This window comes from Bubalus bubalis, chromosome 20 (genome assembly GCF_019923935.1).
Source record: "Bubalus bubalis isolate 160015118507 breed Murrah chromosome 20, NDDB_SH_1, whole genome shotgun sequence".
In the NCBI taxonomy this organism is placed as follows: domain Eukaryota; kingdom Metazoa; phylum Chordata; class Mammalia; order Artiodactyla; family Bovidae; genus Bubalus; species Bubalus bubalis.
Genome location: NC_059176.1, coordinates 25,161,757 through 25,184,267, shown reverse-complemented (window position 1 = coordinate 25,184,267; position 22,511 = coordinate 25,161,757). Strand labels below are relative to the sequence as shown.

General features: G+C 38.4%; 1 protein-coding gene across 7 annotated transcripts in view; it reads right to left on the bottom strand.

Annotated features, from left to right (window-relative positions):
* LOC102415281 overlaps positions 1–22,507 on the bottom strand; it is a 30,339-nt gene extending 7,832 nt beyond the window's left edge. For 4 of the 7 annotated variants that reach the window (XM_044932866.2, XM_006043852.4, XR_006546839.2 and 1 more), the window contains exons 1-5: positions 22,010–22,501; positions 6,123–6,244; positions 5,037–5,175; positions 2,761–2,882; positions 807–917 (exon numbers count right to left, since the gene is read on the bottom strand). In XM_044932866.2, coding sequence (XP_044788801.2) covers positions 807–917; positions 2,761–2,882; positions 5,037–5,175; positions 6,123–6,244; positions 22,010–22,106 — 591 coding nt within the window. In that variant the 5' untranslated portion in view covers positions 22,107–22,501. Of the gene's footprint in view, positions 1–806; positions 918–2,760; positions 2,883–5,036; positions 5,176–6,122; positions 6,245–16,170; positions 16,302–21,937 lie in introns of all 7 variants that reach the window. The other 3 variants (XM_025271530.3, XM_025271531.3, XM_006043854.4) reach the window with 3 other exon arrangements.
* Positions 22,508–22,511: the final 4 nt, after the last annotated feature.

The following is a 22,511-nucleotide window of genomic DNA, read 5'->3' as shown; positions in this document are numbered from 1 at the left end:
CATTTCGATATTTGGCAAAACTAATACAATATTGTAAAGTTTAAAAATAAAATAAAATTTAAAAAATATATATTAAAAAAAAAAAAGATGAGAGAGAGAAAAAAAGGAAGGATGAAAGGAGGAAGAGAATGAAAAGTTTTCCTTCTATAAAAAGGGGAAGGCTAGATTCTGAATTTTACTAAGATGTGTCTTTGAATATTAGATTGAACTGAACACCAGAGACCCTTAGATACTCAGTGCTTCTGTGCACCGCCATTAGAAGTGTAGGGTCACTAGTGAAATGGTAAGGACTATGGCATTAACCAAAAAACTTCCTTTCCCCTTTCTGGTTATTTTTCTCCTTACCTATAACAAATAGAAAATTTCTGTCATAGCCCAACTTAGGGGATCATTCTCCCATGAACTGTATTCTGTGGTACCCACAATTCCTCTTGCAAGTTTATAAAAGACGATAAAGAACTGTGAGCATTACTTAATCTTTTTGCTTACTTGCAACATTCAGGGTTTAATTAAATACACATCTGACAACATGAAGATATTTAAAATTGCTGCTAACAAATCTATAGTTGATATGAAAAAACTTAGGAAAAAATTCTACTTTCTAATAAATTGAGGAGGAAGAGAAAAGTGTGAGTGGAACATAATGATAATAATTCATCTTCATTATTGTTATAAAATATTAACTCAATCTATTTCCATACAACAGCAATGAAGGATAGATTCAAAAATTTTCCAACTCCAATGCAGAAGAAACTTGGCTAAATTTGCTACACAATGGATAACAGAATAAATATTTTAAAAAGTACCTTTATTCTGTCAGTGAACTGATACTTTTTTATGACCATTTCCTGCAACTGGCAAAAGTCTCCATTCAGTTCTACTCCATACAGTTGTGATGCTGAACTGTAAAGATAACCCTAAAATATGAAGACACATGATACAAATGAATTAACTTTTAGTTGTGGATTTCTTTCTACTTGAAATTTTAAAAGTCAAACTTTTAAAACAGAATTCAATAAACTAAAAATAAAAGTAAAGATAAATAACATTATATAATTTATATAAAACAACTTCAAGAACTTAGACTCTTACTCATCAAGACCTCAATTGTAGTTTATTAATTTCCATTATTTAAAAGTAATTTTATCTTATTTATCAAATATTACTATTTTAAGCCCTCTCTTCATGTATATTTGTAGAAGAATACATTTTTTCCAAATAAAGGCTAAACTTCCTAAAAGCATAAAAATAAAAAAGTAATTATCTTTTTAAGGATTGATTTCTTACTTTTCTCGATAAAGCTGCATTCAACAAAATTGGAAATAAGGAAAGTGATCACTAATAGATTCTTTCTTTAATACCCTATTTCTGTAATTTCTTGGAATGTTACATCAGGGGAAAGTAAGAACGGTGTTAACCTATCGGAAATATGATGGACACTCAGCACAGTCTGACATAAGATGTGGGTGGCAGGAGGTGTGTCTTGTTTAGCTTCTGGAAGCCAGCTTGCTGTTCGGTAAATCCATCAAAGATAACTGGCCATCGGTTAACAAGGATCATCAAAAACAGACTATGTATTATTACCTATCTATTTTTGGTTGTAATAACAAAAACAATCTGGAAGGAGAGGTCAAATCATATTCTGAAGATCATTTTACATCAACTAACACCTATGTGTAAGCTCAATTTATATTTATAGCTCACCATATATATTTAGAGTATGTTCAGCAAAGCTTATGCATGTACTCGAAAATATTCTTAACTGAATCAGGGACCTCTATAGAGGAAAATGACCATATGTTTAAACTCACTGATGCTACCAAACACTTGCACAGTCACAATTATTCAGCTATATTTGTTTCTAACAAATAAAAAAATAAACAAGAGTGGATAAAATATGGTAAACAATCATAATCTCTAATGTTCACCAAGCAAAATCAGCAGATAAACTGTACTTTCTATTATGGCTGTCTTTTCTAACTGTAGGATAAAAGTCAATGCTGAAAAATAAATGAAGCATGAAAGGGTTAACTGTTTCTGTTTAGAGCAGGCAGTGATGCTGGGAACAGACAGAGCCTGTTCCTGGCATGAACTTCTACTGCTGCTGGCCACATGTTTTAACACGTCTGCTAATGACAACCAGAAACCGCATTTCAGTTTTTTTGATAAAACCATTTAAGAACATTAAAAATATTCATGATTTGAATTCTTTTTAAAGAGTCACATTGAACTGATATCTCAGACACAAAAATCTACGTTCAGACTTTGGATCACTGAAAACCACGGTGTGTCCTGTGTCCAAGATGATATCATTTGCCTTGCTCACTTACAGGTGAGGATATTGATGCCAGGGGTGTGGAGTGATTTGCTCATGGCTGTAAGCGATTCCCTAATTGAGCAAATTTGTCAGTTTTATAAGAGCTTTTATCAAAGCTCAGTGTGCTATACTAATTTATGACAGGACAGAAAATGGAGTTAGAAGCACGGTCAGTGAGTGACAGAATACCAAAGTGTTATGAGGGCCATCTGTTCCTGTTTTGCTGAAATTCCTTCACTTGTGTGACAGAGACAAACCAGAAAAGGAGATCAGAGAGCTGGCCTTTGAAAAGTCCAAATTCAATACACTATTTTAACCATATTACTCTATTACTCTAATAAATAAAGCCAAGCTGTCACCTTAGATGGTGGCAGGCAAAACTGTTGCTAGTAGGAGAAGAAAGTATTTCCAAATGTTGACTGTGTCCACAAGTTGGACTTTACCCCATAAAGGACGGTGCCAAGCCTGGAGCCAACGTCAACCAAGACCTTTCCTGACAGATCGGGGAGTACGTGACGATAAATGAATTTCAATTCCATGAGAGAGAAGGAATGAGAAATAAACCCTGGAGAATGAGAACAAATATTAAATTTTGCTTGAGGATTAACAATTCCATTCTGTACTTCTAATTCTTTCACCTAAAAAGTATATTTCATGCTTTTCTTAATCGATGAAAGCCATTCAGAGGTTATTTAGAAAACATTAGTGTGATAACTTTGCACTCATTCACTCTGAGCTGTAAGACACAAGAATAAACACGCAACTCTGACATTTAGGCCTCTAGAAAACGGTTACTCAGCTGGCTGTCCTTACCCCCATGCTTCTCATCTCTTTCTCTTCCACCCTCTAGGGTGGCCTAGGCCTTTCCCTTCCTCATCTCCCAATGAACCGCTTTTCCCTGAGACTGCTTCCTAACTCCCATAGCACCTGTTTTCCTCATTCTACCCCAGAGCCATCCACAGAGCCGCCACCTTTCACTGCATAGACTGTAAACTACCAAATGAATGACCATCTCTGGAGTGGAACAATGTGGCACCCTGGCCAACCTAAAGTGTGGTCTGGAGAGCTGGAGATGGGTGGTATGGGAGCAGGTTAAGACACTCCTAAATTATTTCGCTTAGTTTAATTGCTATAATTTCTAGCCTCCTAGCCCATTTTCTCACTCCATTATTTCTATAATGAAATACTTGGGAGAGCCTGAGTCTGTTTTTTCTGATATGGAGGTAACCCAAAGATTTTATTGTGTGCTAGTACATAATCTAATGGTCAGGAAATTTTGATCATAACTAATGAATGGTGGCAAATAAAATGGAAGCAAGCAGGCTAATCCCTAGGAAGAAAAAAAAGGGTGACTAGGCCTCAGAAGTAACACTGGAGGTGGTGGGGTGCAAGGGCATTGAGCACCACAGCCCTTATCTCCCCTCGTCCTCACTGTCCCCTTTGCCACATCAGTGCTCCTGCCCTAGGCTACAGTCATCATTAGTGTCTTAAAGCTGACAAGCTCCTTTCATAGAGGGAAGAAGAGCCCCACACCGTCACAGCTTTCTTACAGTCACTGTAGTTATCTGGGCTGGTCTGGGCACCCAGTCACTATTTATAATCTGATTTTTATGAGAAAATGCATCCTAATCTCCACATTTTTCTTTGTCCAACATAGCTCTTCTATAAATTTCTGTACATCAGATCTGATATGGTGTTATAGTTAGAATTCACTTTTTAATTTCCCCTCTATTGTTCTTGTCTAAGTCTTTTTCTATTCTGTGAACTTCAACCACTTCAAATGGCAACTATGAGCACTATTTAAAAATAGAATCTTAAAGCAGTAAACCAGGGTAGTTTCATCCCCAACTATAATACAGGTACAATAAATTTGTATTAGCTACATATTACAAATTTGGTAGTAGTGAACTTTTGAGAATAATATCTAAGATCAGTAACGTGAGCACATTGCTACTCACCCACTCTAAGCAATGCCTCAACATCTAGGTTAGCAGGGAGACTGAAATAGCACGTTTAAAGTATACCCTAGACAATCATATCCTGTTTGAACAAGAGATATAGTAACAGAAGAGTTTACATCTTAGCAGCATGGAGTCAGTCTAGTTTCCTATTTGAAACACAGGTGTTGCATTTGAGGGACAGACACGCAGGAGACTATTACTAGAGCTGTCCTGTGTTACAGACAGGAGATGCTCCATGAGGTCAAATCACGGCCTGCATAAATTCTCAAGATTATCCATCTCTGTCCTCTAAGTTCACACCCATCCAACAATATCAGATTACTATCTGACTTCACAAGTAGATAGTTTTATGGGGAGAAAGTTTTCAGCTCCCTTGGCAGTTATATTTCTCACTATAAATAAATCACCGCTACGGATAAATGTAAATCTTTTTTGAGTATATAAAGTATGAGTTAGTTTTCCTATATTCAACCACTTCCAATTAGTTTCAGGACCTGAGAAGTCACCTCCTATTAAATATGTTCAGTAAAAAGCAGAAATACTCCCGTGAGGGACATGAAGTGGCCTAACCTCCCTGGACAATGTTTCTGTTTAGTTTCTCTGATTTCAGTAATTGGTAATAGCTAGGCTGCAGGTTGGCCTTTTGCTTTAAAAAAAAACACAAAAAACAGTGATTGCCTGGTCAAGAATCTGCATAGTCGTGACATGTAAGGAAAAGCGCACACAAAGTCGTCAGGTTTGCAGGCTGGAGTGCCCACCTAGAGGTGCCGTCTGATGTGAGCCGCACACCATACAGTAATTTCGGCTCATTTTTCCTTCCTCACATAATGAATCAATAAAGTCTTCATCATAAAGGAATGCATCAACGTGAACTGTGGGTTCTGGCTGCTGCTGTATCTGGTGGAGAGAAGAAAAACATCAAAAGAAACAGAGCACAAAGAAGTCTCTTTTTATTGCTAAATAAGGCAAAACATCAGTGGTTCATATGCTGAAATTCTGAGAGCAACAACAACCAGAAAGACAAGTTTCGCTTATGGAAGTCAGCAACTCAGCTCTGCTTTCATGCTATTTTTGAGACACTGGCAACTTGCTATTTGACCATGTCATGAAGCAAAACATGGCTATGAGAAACAGATAAAAATTTTAGTCGAAAGGAGTATTCTGAGACCATTTTGTCCATCCTAAGTAATATACTTTACAAATAAGGAAACATACCCAGAGAGATTTCTCCCAAGAAATGACACTAGTTAGTTCAGAGGGAGAATAGAAACTAATGCCAGGTCTTCTGAGTCCCACATGTCAGGGACTTATCCATCAAAATACTTGGCAAGTAATCTTTTCCCAGAAGCAAAGTTTTCAAACAATAAAAAATGTTTAGTAAAATTCCATGCTTACAAATAATAGCACTTAATGCTGGTAGTACGTGATATAACAGCAAGCAGCTACAAAGCAAAAAGAAGTTTGATCCCTTCTACTTCAACGATAATAAAGAATCAACAAAAGGGTGAACTTCACCCTTGATAAAAGTCAGGGAAATGGAACAGGGCAGAGAAAACCAAGACAATTACATAGGCAGGGACAGATTACTGTTGTATTGTTGAGCCTTGATTTGGGGTGGGGTGGGGTCTGCTTGGGAAACAGGACACCTCAAAAAATATCTTTTGAATGAATGGTACTAGGGAGCCAGAGGATTACCGACTCAAAAGAATTGGGGAAATGGATGAAGCACCAAATGAAAAAGCAGAATTCAGGACTAATGATTAGACTGGAAAGGCTAATGGGGTTAGAGAAGAATAGGAGAAACCTCAAGTAGCACTAGGAATAAATTAATTTAATATATTTACTTTTTGGAGGGCTAGATGTTCTGAGGAAAGCATAGTTTGTAGAGGTAAGCAATTCCGAAGGTCTTCTGCTATGCTTTTCAACATAATGTCATTATTGTCTTGAGTGAATTCATCAAAATCTCCTGCCAAAAAAAAAAAAAAAAAAAAAGAGTATAGTTTTTATGGTTGCAGTCATACCTAGACTAAGTGATTACAATGGATGGTTATCGTCTATCAGATAGCATCGATTTATAACAATAAACAAACATTCTAGGTCCAATGAACTATTCAAATTCTAACAAATGTTCCATGAAAAACATTGAGTTTTTTCTTTTTCTAAGCTGCTTAAAAATATAAAACTTGACTATTTCAGCCTGTTACAAACAACAAAGACATTTAAAAAGTATGTAGTACTCTTACTACTTAAACTTACTAAGAAGTAGTCAAATATTCCTTTTGTGACCATGTAGACTTTATAAGTTTAGGAGGCATTGCATAGGGATAACTTTAATCTGAGCATCCCTGCCTCCAATAAAATGTACCCAAGACTGCAGATAATAAGCACAAACAGATGGCACCAACTGTAGAATAAACTTTACAAGAATCATGTTGCTCTGCTGCATCTGAACAGCAGATAAAATGATCATTAAAACAGCACATTTCTGATGGCTCTGGCCTACTTTTGGATACACTGGAAAAAGGGGAGTGAGCGTGTGTGCCAATGTATATAGCAATAAAGATGAAGAAAGGGACGCTTGGTGAATCTATGTAAGGGTGTAAAAGTGGTTTTCATTGTTCTGTTTTTTCAACTTATCTGTGTTTAAATTTTTTTTTTAATTGGCTCTACAAAAGAATGGTTTCTAAGAAGCTCATACATAATTTTAAGTAGAACAGACTCACCTTGAAGTAAAACACTGTAAAAGTTAGCTGTAGCCTGAATGCCAAATATAGATTGGAAAGAACAACTAATGAAAACATTTTACCTTTTTCTTAAAAAACTATCTTATATTGAATTCTTGTTAGAGTAAAAGGACCTCAAGGGGACTGTGTTTTCCTTACTGTTTTAAAATAGCTATAAAAGGAAAACAGGTAGATTGTGAAGAAAATACCATCCATTTCCACATACCCTATCCCTCAAGTCTTTGGTTGTTTTTAAATAAGTTCATGATTTCCTTCTTAAACATATTAATAATAATTCTTGTGTTGGGTCAGAATGCTATTTTCAAATCACAAATAACAATTAAAATTTGGATAATATTTTCTAGCTTGCAAAGTTCTTTCAGGTAGAAACTACATCAATTAAATATTATAACATCCATGTGAAGAAGACAAAGCAAGATTACCTTTTCTGATTCACAGAGGAGGTAATTAAGGCGACATGAATTGTGAAAAGTTACAAAGCAGGCCAACAGCAGCAAAAGAAATAAACCTAAGTTTTTTACTCTCTCTTTTCACTCTTTCCACCATGTCCCAACATACACAGGTTCTTTCTCTGCATAACCTCTCTCTGAGCAATAGCAGTTAACATGAAGATACATTATTTGACTCCCTGAACTAATGCAGAAAGGCCTTTTAACTCTTTTTTTTTTCTTTCTACACCTATCTGCAACAGTGATCTAAATGTTGCTTCAAATTATTTATAGGAGGATGCAGAATATAAATTATAGACAAACAAAAATATTATGAAGATTCATTCCAAATTCTTCTATTTATTAAAAAATTTTTGAGTATTCTTTTTGGCAATGCCACACGACATATGAGATCTTAGCTCCCTGCTCAGGGTTTGAACTTGTGTCCCCTGCAGTAGAAACATTGAGTCTTAACCACTGGATTGCCAGGGAAGTCCCCAAATTGTTTTAGGTGGAATTTAAATAGCATCTGTGATGCAGTTTTTTAAAAACTGGAAGTATTTACTTTGTTATTAAAATTAAATTCCTTAAAACATTATTTTTAAAGGCTATGTAATATTCCATCATATTTGTATTAACCATTCACTCCTACTACTACACATTTATATACAATTATAACTGTGAAAATTTAGGGACATTGCTAACATTTGGCATACTTTGGCCTCTTTGCATAACATTTGGCCTTTTTGCATTTATTTCCTTACTGTAAATTCCTAGCAGAAGTACTTAAACATTGTAAAGGCTTTTGCAACATACATAGTCATGTATGGATGTGAGAGTTGGACTATAAAGAAAGCTCAGCACCAAAGAATTGACACTTTTGAACTATGGTGTTGGAGAAGACTCTTGAGAGTCCCTTGGACTGCAAGGAGATCCAACCAGTCCATCCTAAAGGAGATCAGTCCTGAGTGTTCATTGGAAGGACTGATGTTTAAGCTGAAATGCCAATACTTCGGCCACCCGATACAGAGCTGACTCATTTGAAAAGACCCTGATGCTGGGAAAGATTGAGGGCAGGAGAAGGGGACGACAGAGGATGAGATGGTTGGATGGCATCGCTGACTCAATGGACATGAGTTTGAGTGAACTCCGGGAGTTGGTGATGGACAGGGAGGCCTGGTGTGCTGCAGTCCATGGGGTCGCAAAGAGTCAGACACAACTGAGCGACTGAACTGAACTTGCTACATAATGCTAAATTTCTTTCCTGAAAGATTATACCAATTTACTCCATCAGAAAAAAATAAGAATATGTGTAAGCCTTACTTCATGAAAGCCTTACAGCATTGAACTGTACTATAAAAACAAACTTTGTTGTTTTAATTTGCATTTCTTTAATTACTAGTGAGGCTGGACATCTTTTAACATGTATAATAACAATTTCGGAATGTGTGGTAACAGTATGTTGCTTGGAAAAAGATTAAAGGTGTTAATCAGTTGCCTTAGGACAGTTAGGTTTTTCTCAAATTACATATGCAGGTGGGAAGGGAACAGAGAAAGAAGAGTTTCTCTGCAGAGCAAAATCTATTCTTTAAAAGTTTCCTACTTATATTTAATTAAGTACATAGGAAAAGAGAACTCACCAAAGCTGACAGTCTATGAATCAAGTCCCACTTTTTATATCTAGTCAGGTATCAAGTCCCATCATGTTCTCTTTTGAATCCACTTCCTCTTTATTACCGCTTCAACTACTTCAGTCACAGGTACCACCTCACACTTAGAAAACCAGGACAAACTCATAATTGGCTCCTGAATGATCAGTTTCTCCCCAATATAAGTTATCTTACACATGTATTTTGGAGAAGGAAATGACAACCCACTCCAGTATTCTTGCCTGAAAAATCCTATGGACAGAGGAGCCTGGCAAGCTACAGTCCATGGGGTCACAAAGAGTCGGACATGACTGAGTGACTACCACCACACGACATCTATTTTAAACTAATCTTGCTTAAACTTCACTCATGTCACTCCTTCTCCTTACAATTTTGGGACAGCTTTCCACTTTTCAATGTATCCAGTATTACTGTAGACTTTCACAGCCCTCTATATCACCAGAGTCTAACCATCCTATTTTCTACTCTCATTACTCACTAACATAATTTTTGCTTAAGACAGGCAAATTCCCTCAGTTGTTTTCCATATTCCTTCCTGTTCATATTGCTCCTTTCAACTATGACCTTGTTTTTCAGAATAAGGGCCTTTTCAAGTTACTTCATCTCCAGGAAGTCTTACCTTCAGCCCTAGGCTGTCATTCACCCATATCCTTATCTCTAATGACTTATAATATATAATTAAACACTGGGCCATATATTTCCTATTATTCATTAATATCTTATATTACTTTGAAGTTCTTATTCAAAGTTTAAAAATTTACTGAGGGGACTTCTGGCCTTAGACAAGATGGCTACTTCCCTCAATTTCCCCAGCTCCTCCCCTCTAAATACAATGAAATATCCTGGACGTAAACCAACAGGCAACCATAAAGGACTCTGAAGGCTAGAAAAAAGGTAAACTGTCTAGGGATGTCAGGAATTAAGGAAGGAAGGTCACCATAGTGAATTCCCTCCTGGGTTTTCATCTTCCATGTAGCCTGGACTGGGCCCTGGAGAGGTGAGTGACTACCAACCAGAACTACCAACACCTATAGACCGAATAAACAAAACAAAAATTAAGTCTGCTCTCTCTCACCAAAGACCAGTAAAGGGGAAGAATAACAGAGGTGTACTGGGGAGCCCTAATCCCTAGCCCACACCTGGGGCAAAGGCAGGCTATCTGGTAACAAAATAGGAGGCTGCTGTCTCCAGGCCCTCTGCCCAGCAGGACAGACTCAGGCCTGAGGCCTCTCAGTCCTCTGCCCAGCAGCCAAGAGCAAACCAGGCCCTGTACTGCTCGTCCCCCGACCCCCACTGGTGGAAGGCAGCTTAGTGACATAGGTATCTTTCTCCAAGCAGGAAACACCAGCATAGATTGAGCAGAAAGCCCCAGCAGTACCAAAGAATGAAACAAGCCTGATTAGCACTGCAAGGGCACTGAAAACTAAATGTTGTCAGAGCTACAGCTCACAAAAGCAGGCCGGAATCAACAGGTTAAACTTAAGCAGGGCAACTGCCTACTAAGATAGAAAATCTGAACAGGATCAAGTCAGCATAATATCTAAAATATTCAGGATAAAATAAAAATTATCCTAGCATACAAACAAAATGTTCACTATATAACAGAACAGCATTTATATCAAGAACAGGAAAAATCTTAGTTTGACTCTGGCAATCTAGATGCTACTGTGCAACTTAGTCAGTTTGGATGATCAGACAAGGACTCTAAAGATGCTATAACGAAAATGCTTCAATAAGTAGTTATGAATTATCCTGTAACAAGGGAAAAAAATAGAAAATCTCAGCAAAGAAGCATAGAAAAAGAAACAGAAACTACAAAACAGAAAAATAAAATAATAATAATTTAGAAACCCCTTGCTGAAAGGGCTCCACAGTAGAGATGACAGAGGATAGAACCAGTTCACTTGAATTGACATATCAATAAAATTTATTCCATCTGAACAACAGAAAGAAAATAGAAAAAGAAATTGAACAGAGACCTAAGGATCTTTGGAATAACGAAAGAGCTAACATTGGTATCTGAGTTCCAGAAGTAGGGGGAAAAGTGTGGAGCTGAAAAGTATTGAAGAAATACAGCTAAAAACTCCCTAAATTAGGTGAAAGATCTAAACCTACAGATTTAAGAAGCCAAGCAAAGTCTAAATATGATAGACCCAAAGAAATCCACATAAGAACATATCATAAACTTCTAAAAACAAGAGGCAAGGAACAAACCTTAAAAACAACCAAAGAGAAATGATTCATTCCCTACAGGGCAACACCAAACAACAGTGAAGTTTTCATCTGAAACCATGGGAGCCAGGAGGTTACAAAACTTTTCAAATGCTGGAAGAAAAGGACCACAAGCTGTAAAATTTCCATCTGATGAAATTATCCTTCAGGAATGAAGGAGAAGTAAAGACAAATCAGATGCAGAAAAACTAAAAAACAAAAAATTTTGTTGCCTTAAGACCTACCCTTAAAGAATGCGTATAGGAAATTTCAACAGAAAGGAAATAGCAGAAGAGGGCTTGGAACTTCAGACAGGAAAGAACAGAATGTGTAAAAATAGGCCATCTTTCTCATTAGTTTCTTAAATCATATGTGATGGTTAAATCAAAATTTATAAAACCACCTGTAATGGTGCTCTATGTAAATGTATACAGGAAATACATAAAACAGTCATATTTTTAAAGTGGGGGAGGGTATAGGGACCTATGTGGAAGTAAGATTTCAATATTTGCTTCTAGTAAAACAGATAAAAGGATCAGATAAAACACTGATAACCAGAGTCAGACATGACTGAAGCGACTTAGCAGCAGTAGCAGCAGTGATGTTACATATGTATACTGTAATACTCAGAGTAACCACAAAGAAAACTCTACAAAGAAATACACTCAGAAACACTACAAAGAAGAACAGAATGCTAAAACTGTTCCATTTACCCACAGGAAGGCAAGAGGAGATAACAAGAAATTGAGAAACAGAGGGTCAGAAAGGAAACAAACAATAAAATGCTATACTTAAGTGCTAACATATAGTAAGCTAATTGTAAATGGTCTAAACACATCACTCAAAAGACAGAGATTAGCAACACAGATTTAAAAAATACAACTCACCCTGGGTTGGGAAGATCCCCTGGGGTAGGAAATGGCAACCCACTCCAGTGTTACTATGCTGTCAACAGAAACTCACTTAAACATGCCAGGAAGACTGAATATAAAAGGATGGGGAAAAAAATTGTGCCAACAGTTAAAAAAAAAAAAAAGAGGGTGGCTATACTGATTTGAAATAAAATAGACATTAAAGCAAAAAAAAAAATTATTAGGGACAAAGAAGAACATCACATACTGATAAAAGGAACAATCTATCAAGAAGACACAGTGATCTTAAATGTGCATACACTGAACAACAGAGCCTTAAAATATCAATACATGAAACAAGGACTTCTCTGGATGTCCAGACAGTGGTTAAGACTCCATGCTTCCATGATCCCCAGTTAGGGAACCAAGATTCCACATGCAGCATGGCAGTGGAGAGGTGGGCGGAATGAAACAAAAACTGACAGGGCTGAAAGAAGAAATAGAAAAATTCACAATTACAGCTGGGGAGTTCAACACAATACTGACAGGACTACAGGGCAGAAAATCAGCAAAGATATAGAAGAACTGAAGAATATCACCAATCAATAAGACCTAATAGATATGTATAGAACACTCCACTAAACTGCAATGCTGCTGCTGCTGCTAAGTCACTTCAGTCGTGTCCGACTCTGTGCGACCCCATAGCTGGCAGCCCATCAGGCTCCCCCGTCCCTGGGATTCTCCAGGCAAGAACATTGGAGTGGGTTGCCATTTCCTTCTCCAATGCATGAAAGGGAAAAGTGAAAGTGAAGTCGTGTCCGACTCTTAGGTACCCCATGGACTGCAGCCTACCAGGCTCCTCCGTCCATGGGATTCTCCAGGCAAGAACACTGGAGTGGGTTGCCATTTCCTTCTCCAATGCAGGAAAGGGAAAAGTGAAAGTGAAGTCGTGCCCGACTCTTAGCAACCCCATAGACTGCAGCCCACCAGGCTCCTCCGTCCACTGGATTTTCCAGGCAAGAGTACTAGGATGTTCCATTATAGACCAAATTTCTATATCTACTAAATGAATAAACAGGCTCTATCTTTTATAAAAGGTAGAAAAATAATCAAGCTGTGTGGGATTTTTTTTTTTTGCAAAATACACCATATAGGAAAAACATAGGCTTAATACAAAAGAAATATTTTCTGTCTCTTGGACACCCATAAAAAACATATATCTTAGTCTTTGACATAAAGCCATTCAGCTGTTATTTTGCATTTACTTAAAATATCCTCTGCTAAATAGTTGTGTTCATCTTTAAAAGTAAATTGCTTAAAATTACATTCAATTTCTTTCTGTAAACCAACATTTCTTCACCTCGACAAAGGAAATACACTGGATACCACCAATGAGCTGTCATCAGCTTTACATTACACTTAGAGGGAAAAAAAAATCTGATAGACCATATTGAGTCATAAAACAAATATCAAAAATTCTTAAAGAATTTAAATCATACAGAGTATCTTCTCTGAACATAATGGAGCCAAAGTAACAGAAAGACAATAGGCAAATAGCCAAATGCTCAGAAAGTAAACAACGTATTTTTAAATAATGATAGCTACAATAATTAACAGAGAATAGAGCATTCAAAAAGATACAGAACAGATCCAGGCAAAAATGCACAAATAATTTTCAAAGATTCAAAAGCAATTCAGTGGAGAAAGAAGAGCCTTTTCAACAAGTAGTGCTGGAGCAAATGGACATCTACAGGGGAAAAAATGAACTTCAATCTAAACTTCACACTTTATACAAAAGTTAACTTAGGTCAAAGAACATGTAACACACAAATGACAATTCTTTTAGAATTTTGTGAAAAAACCTTTTTACAAAACTCTTTTAGGGTTTGTAAAAAAAACCTTAGTACCTGAAACTAACACAGTATTGCATAATTTTTAAATAAAGAGGGAAAAAAAGCATAGGAGAAAATCTTCAGAATCTAGGGCTAAAGAGATCTTAAACTTGACATCAAAAAACAAAAATGGGGTAAATTGAACCTTATTAAAATTAAAAACTTTTGCTTTGAAAGTTCTGTTAAGAGAATGAACAGGTAAATTACTGGGAGAAAATACTGCATACATACATCTGACAAAGGGCTTATATCTAAAATAATAAAGAACTATTAGTCCATTCTAAAGGAGATCAGTCCTGGGTATTCTTTGGAAGGACTGTGAAACTGCAGTACTTTGGCCACCTCATGCGACGAGTTGACTTGTTGGAAAAAACTCTGATGCTGGGAGGGACTGGCGGCAGGAGGAGAAGGGGACGACAGAGGATGAGATGGCTGGATGGCATCACCGACTTGATGGGCGTGCATTTGAGTGAACTCCGGGAGTTGGTGATGGACAGGGAGGCCTGGTGTGCTGCACTTCATGGGGTTGCAAGCAGTCGGATATGACTGAACTGAACTGATTTATTATTTATATTTATTTATAAATTTATATTATATTTTAAGTATAAATTTGGAGAAGGAAATGGCAACCCACTCCAGTATTCTTGTCTGGAGAATTCTGTGGACAGAGGAGCCTGGTGGGCTGCTGTCCATGGGGTCACACAGAGACGGACACAACTGAAGCAACTTAGCAGCAGCATAAATATAATTTATATTATGTAATATAAATGTATACATATTCATATTTACAAAAATATATTTAAACTTATATTAATATTATAACTATTTATTATTTCTGTTTACAATAGAAAATGGGCAAAAGACATAAACAGATACTACATCAAAGAGGATATATAAATGGCAAATAAACACATGACAAGATGTTCAACATCATTTGAGAAATGGAAATTAAAACCCAATGATAGGGCTTCCCTGATGGCTCAGTGGTAAAGAGCCTGCCAATGCAGGAGACGCAAGCTCGATCCCCGATCTGGGAAGACCCCACATGCCATGGAGCAACTAAGTCCTTGCACCACAACTATTGAGCCTGTGCTCTCAAGCCCAGGAGCTGCAACTACCGAGTCCACGTGCCACAACTACTGAAGCCCTCATGCCCTAGAGCACGTGCTCTGCAACAAGAGGAGCCACCGCAGTGAAGCCCGCACACCACAACTAGAGTAGCCCCTGGTCTCTGCAACTAGAGAAAAGCCACGAAGACTCAGCACAACCAAAATAAACAAACAAATAAAATTATTAAAAAAAAAAAAAGAATTGGAAAAAACCCCCACAATGATATATCATTATACAATTTTCAGAGTGGCTAACATAAAAATACTGAAAATACCAAATGCTAGTAAGGATACAGGTCTTCCTTACTAGCATTGTGGCTTACTTCCTTACTAGCACGAGTCTCAGTGGTCAAGAATCAGCCTGCCAATACAGGAGAAGGTGTGGGTTCGATCCCTGGGGGGGAAAGATCCCCTGGAATAGGAAATGGCAACCCACTACAGTATTTTTTTTTTAACCTTTAGTTATCTGGCTGTGCCTGGTCTTAGTTGTGGCATGCAGAATCTTTGACCTTCCTTGTAGCACGTGAGATCTTTAGCTGTGGCATGTGAATTCTTAGTTGCAGCATGTAGGATCTACTTCCATGACCAGGGATCAAATCTGGGCCCCATGCATAGGGAGCATGGTCTTATCCACTGGGCCACTAGGGAAGTCCCCACACTCCAGTATTCTTGCCTGGAGAATTCAACGGACAGAGGAGCCTAGCGGGCCACAGTCCATATACTAGCAAAGAGTTGGACACGACTGAGTGCATGGTGCATAGTGAGGATGCAGAGAAACAGGATTACAGTCACTCTGGAAAACAGTCTGGCAGTTCCTATAAAACTAAAAATGCACTTACCATATGATGCAGCAATTGCATTCTTGGACATTATCACAGAGAAACGAAAACTTACGTTAACACAAAAATACGTACATGAATGTTCACAGAAACAGTATTTGTAACAAAGGCTTTACTGGTCTGGATACCTCATACGGCTTTTACTCACATGTGTGGTGCCCAGGCTAGGACAGCAGAAACATGTAGGCTGGTTGGACATCTTGCTCTCCGTAAGCTAGCTGGGACTTCCTGACACTGTGACGATCTCAGGGTAGTCAGACTACACACGATGGCCAGATTCTCCCAGAGCAAGTATTCCAAGAAGCAGGAAGTAGAAGTTGTCAGTTTCTTAAGCCCTAGGTCTGAAACTGGCCTAGTGTCATTTCTGTCAAATTCTAATGGCCAAAGGTGTCACAGAGAGCACCCAAATTCAAAGGGGAGAACACAGATCTAACTTCTTATGGAATTAAAAAAACAACTTTATAGAGGTAGAACGGACATACAATAAACTGTGCATATTTAAAGTGCACAGTTATATAAGTTTTAACATATATATAACATGTAGTATGAAAGATCACTATAACCATGATAGTGAATATAGTCATTATCCCCAATATCACCTCCTGCCCCTCTGTAATCCTTCCTTCTCTCTAATCCCCTACCAACCCAGCCGCCAGAGATCTATTTTCCGTCACTATAGATTAGCTGGCATTTTCCTAGAGGTTTAGATAAATGGAATCCAAGTAGGAAGTCTTTTTTCAGTATAGTTTATTTCACTTAGCAAAATTTGTCCATGTTGTTGCACATACAAACACTTCATTCCATTTATTTGCCAAGTAGTATTCCATTATAAAAATACAGCACAATTTGTTTATTCATTAACCTGTTTCTAAAGGAGATGCCTTCCTCCTCCCCCTTTCCTTGCCGTATTGTATTGGCTAGAAGCTCTGTTACACATAATCCCCCAGTGGCTCAGAGGGTAAAGAACCCGCCTGCAATGCCAGAGACGCCGGTTCGATCTCTGGGTTGGAAGATCTCCTGGAGGAGGAAATGGCCACCCATTCCAGTATTCTTGCTTGGAAAATCCCATGAACAAAGGCGCCTGGTGGGCTCCAGTCCATGGGTCACAAAGAGTCAGACACGACTGAGCGACTAACACTTTCAGCAGCTCTGTTATGATGCTGGCTAGAAGTGATGAGTACAAATCCCTCTTTTGTTCTTAGGGGAAAGAATTCAGTCTTTCACCATTAAGTATGATGTCAGCTGTAGATTTTTCATAGATCCCCTTTATCAGGTTGAGAATGTTGCCTGCTATTCCTAGTCTGGTAAGTGTTTATCAGGAAGAGATGTTGGATATCGTCAAATGCTTTTTTATGGCTCTTGAGATAATCATATAGTTTTTCTTTTTAGTTAATATAGTGAATTACATTGCTTGATTTTCTAATGTTAATCTAACAGTGCATTTTGGAATAAATTACTTGTTCATATTATTCTTTTTATATATTGTGCCCATTTTTAATATACAATAAATGTGATGAAAAGTACAATTATTTTTACTTATTTAACAGAAAAATTTTGTTTAAGAGGTATGCATTTGCCCAGTGTATGTTTTTAATTTCTGGAAAAAACAACCTATTTACCTCATATACTTGATAACTTTCACAAATTCATAATCTTTTAATAAAGATTGGAAAACATGTAAGTTATGTGGCTACTTCCTCAGTGGTAATACAATACAGAAATGGAATAGTATGCTGTTTGACAAACGTAACTAGATCCCAGCCTTTGCTTTTTAGATTTAGTAGGAATTTCAAAGAACCTCGAACAACTTTGTAGCTGCTGCTAAGCAGCAAGTCCAATTCTGTTCATTGAGGATGTATTTAAAATACAGGAAGCAGAGAAGCTTCTAAAAGCTTCTAGTCATCTACAATTATCTTCCTTAAATATTAAAATATTTTCTTGATGATTTTATTAATTTTCTTATAGCATACCTCACTTTTCTATCCTTTGTAACTTTTAAAAAATTTATTTTTAATTGGAGGATAATTGCCTTACAATGTTGTGTTGGTTTCTGCCATACAACAACATGAATCAGTGTTAAGTATGCAATATCCCCTCCCTCTTGACCCTCCCACCCACCCCACCCTGCATTCCACCCCTCTATGTCATCACAGAGCACAGGGCTGAGCCCCCTGTGCTATAGTAACTTCCCAACAGCTATCTATTTTACCCATGGTAATGTATGTATTGTAACTTGACTCAATAGAAACTTTTACATGCTGTTGGTTTGACATCTTCATTTGTATATGCATATTCAGGAAAAATTCAGAGGCTTCAGAATAGTGTTCGTTAACAGACAACTGTTAACAAAATGCAATTTTTAATATGCCTAATGGGGACCACACTCAAAGTTCTGGCTCTCAGTTCTCTTCACCTAATAGAGATTGTAGTTACTCTCCTATATGTTGAAAGCTAAGCCAAGAGTCCATTTCACATACATACACGAAGTAGTATGTATGTAAAGAAGTAGAAAAGAACAGATGCTCTACCATGAGATTAGAGTCAATGCACTGAGGTCCTGTTGTATTTTTTTACTCTCTTCATTTATTTATTTGAGGCTGGAGTTGTCTTTGTGTGCTTTGTCCCTCATCTTTGTTTCATCCCTCCTATGAAGTGAAGTGAAGTTGCTCAGTTGTGTCTGACTCTCTGCGACCCCATGGACTGTAGCCTACCATGCTCCTCCATCCATGGGATTTTCCAGGCAAGAGTACTGGAGTGGGTTGCCATTTCCTTCTCCAGAGGATCTTCCCGACCCAGGGATTGAACCTGGGTCTCCCGCATTGTAGGCAGACACTTTACTGTCTGAGTCAAAAGGGAAGTGTTTTTCATCCCTCCTATACTAGTGATCATTTGTTTCTAGACCTTTGGTCTAAGCTGTACTAAAGTAAATACAGGCTCTATCTTTATTTTTTCTACATCTTCAGTTTATATCAGACATTGATATGTGCTTATCTCTGTCCTGGTCTACGATTCTGGTTCTATCAGCTTGATTCCAAAAGACCCCAGGTCTAGATATGATAATTCCACTATTCCTTCAGAGACCAACAATATTATTCTTTCTTTTGTGTATTTAAAATTATTATGATTTTACTTGTTAGCAATATGTAGTTTTTTAACTTTCAATAAACTCTATGAAGCTCAAAACCAAAATCATAAAGCCTATTATTAACTCTTGCTATTCCACTAAATGGTATAAAAATTCAAGGAGAGTTATAATTAACAAAGGTCTAAGCAAATGTCATAAAAGTAAGACATCAGGCAATAATTTTTTTTTCCCCTGGAAGAAGGGAATTAGGAAAATGAAAAATTGCTGATTGGAAGAATCTTTTGTGCTGTATTTAATAAAAAAAAGTACACTATGAGTTTCAGTTCTGGAGGCAATGATAATGGCTGCACAATGTAAATGTATTTCATATCATTGAACTGTACACTTAAAAATGGTAAATTTTATATTATGTATATATTACCACCTAAAAAAGGTTTACCAATAAATTACACTACTTTTTAAGATTTATATTAAAACATACTCCTTCGTCTTAAGTTAAAAAAAGTATAGTTGCTCAGTTGTGTCTGACTATTTGTGACCCCATGGACAATAGCCCGCCAGCCTCCTCTGTTCATGGGATTCTTCAGGCAAGAAAAAGTGACACTTATTTCTTAAGATATTCATTGTAATAAACATTTTTCAGAAACTCAGTTTGTTTTCTAAATTGTTTAACAAACTGCCTGAGCACCTCTGACTACAGGATCTGCTGGAGAAAGACAGAACGTGGTGTTAGAAAAAGTAGAAACATATTATTTAGGCAATAGTGTCGGGTCTTCTTGTTTACAAAATCATCATCCAAAACATGCTTTCAGTGATTTCGGAAAAATGGAGTCTCAGCTGATGCCTCTAAAATTGGAGATTTAGATTACAAACGGTTCCACAAAACTGAAAAATCTTTAAGGCAAGGATATTTTAGTAACTGTGCAATTGCCAGAACCAGGCAGTAGATGGCAATTTTGCAGGCACCCAAGGGATTTTGGAATAAAAGATCTTGTATTAAAAAATACCAATCTTGAATCTTCTTCTTCATAAAGAAGACTGAAAGTCAAAGAATTGATGCTTTTGAGCTGTGGTGTTGGAGAAGACTCTTGAGAGTCCCTTGGACTGCAAGGAGATCAAACCAGTTACTCCTAAAGGAAATCAATCCTGAATATTCATTTAGAAAGACTGATGCTGAAGCTGCAGCTCCAATACTTTGGCCACCTGATGCAAAGATCCAACTCATGAGAAAAGACCCTGGTGCTGGGAAGAATTGAAGGCAGGAGGAGAAGGGAACGAGAGGATGAGATGGTTGGATGGCATCACCGACTGAATGGACATGAGCTTCAGCAAGCTCCAGGAGATGGTGAAGGACAGGGAAGCCCGGCCTGCTGCAGTCTATGGGGTCCCAAAGAGTCAGACACAACTGAGCGACTGAACAACAATCTTGAATCTTGTCTGTGTGTAAAAATATGAAGCTACCTCTTTGGTTTTCTCTACTTTCCAGGCTAATCTCACTAGCAGATGTCCAAAATAATTTTATTTTGGCATCTTAGATAAAAAGACGGAGAAGGCAATGGCACCCCACTCCAGTACTCTTGCCTGGAAAACCCCATGGATGGAGGAGCCTGGTAGGCTGCAGTCCATGGGATCGCTGAGGGTCGGACACGACTGAGCAACTTCACTTTCACGCATTGGAGAAGGAAATGGCAACGCACTCCAGTGTTCTTGCCTGGAGAATCCCAGGGACAGGGGAGCCTGGTGGGCTGCCATCTATGGGGTCGCACAGAGTCGGACACGACTGAAGTGACTTAGCAGTAGCAGTAGCTAAAATGTTCTTCCAAAATGTGTAATAGTAATAATAATGATAATACCCAAAAGATTATTGACTCTAACAACACAAAGAGAGAGAATTTCCAGGAAGAACCTCAGGCCTGAAAGTCTAAAACTGGGAGTCATCAGCAAACAGGAATAATAGTTCATGTCTGGCTGAAAATAAACATGGAATCAACGTTTAGGAGTAGAGAAGCAGAGCATGGTTTGGCGGAGTTCTCAAACGAGGAATATCCTATTTTTTTGTGCTTTCACCAGGTTTCACTTTGCTAAAATAGATCTACCTCCATTCTTCAATAACGCGACCTAATTACCACATTTCAATTCTAACGTGTGCTTTTTTAGTATTACTATTAATATTATTCAAAACAAAGTCTTCCCCTCCCCTCTTTCTCTCTCTCCCCACCCTGGAACAACTCCTTTAAATGTATGGACTATTAAGACTAGTTGGGACTTCCCTGTAGCTGATGGTAAAGAATCTGCCTGCAAGGCAGGAGACACGGGTTCAATCCCTGGGTCAGGAAGATCCCCTGGAGAAGGAAATGGCAACCTATTCCAGTATTCTTGCCTGGAGAATCCCATGGACAGAGAAGCCTGGTGGGCTACACAGTCCATGGGGGTCGCAAAGAGTCACGACTGAGCGACTAATACACACATTGAGATTAGCTACATGAGACTTTGCCTACAGGGTAAAAAACTTCCAGTTCTACAGTCTAAAACTTATCTTGCAAAGGGCTTTTTCAGGTAGTATCCTACTGGTAGTCCCAAATTTGTGGGAGTAATGGGGAGGTGGGCTAACGCATTCCTCCCATTTTTTCCTTTAGGAACGAGGGTAGACACAATGCGGCTCTAGCTGCCTAAGTCTGTAGCGGAATCATAAAACCCAGAGCCGGGTCTTTCTGCATCCAGTCCTAAACTGGACTCCTACTCTGTCAATGTATGCGATGTGCCGGGTCAACCTGCCCGGTAGCAGAGCAGAGACCAGCACCGCTACCCCATGGAAGGCTTCTGGCCTCACCCTAGGTCCCCAAGGTCAGCGCCCACAGCATATCCTTGCCCCAACCGTTTGACTCTGGCTCTGATCGCTTACGGGTAGTTCGCATCCATTGCAGAAGCGCTGGGAGGTCTGCCGGAGCCACCGTACGGAGCAGTTGCAGTACTGCGAGCCGCGCCGCGCGGAATTCCATGTTGGAGAAAGCAGAGCAGCGGAAGGTTCGCACTGCGCATGCGCAGGCAGAGGCCGGTTCAGACACCCGATTAGACCCGGTGTGGAACCCGCCTCCCTCGGCTTCCAAAATCCTAAGCCCCGCCTCCTCCTTGGAGTTCTCACGTGCTCCTGGGACTCCCTACTCTGAGACATCTCTACCCTCCACCTTTCATAATTCCCCTCTTAGCTGGTGGTGCTCAGCCAAGTCATTTTTCTTCAAGTGGCGCCTGGAGGCTGGACATCTTTCTTGAGATCGCATCCCTAGAAAGCCTCCTATCTTCATACTAACTTTAATGCCGCAGTTATTAAGCGATAGGAAACGAATGTCAAAGGCCAATCAAGGCAAAGAAACATCTCAATACACTCTCGGTAAACACACTGTAGA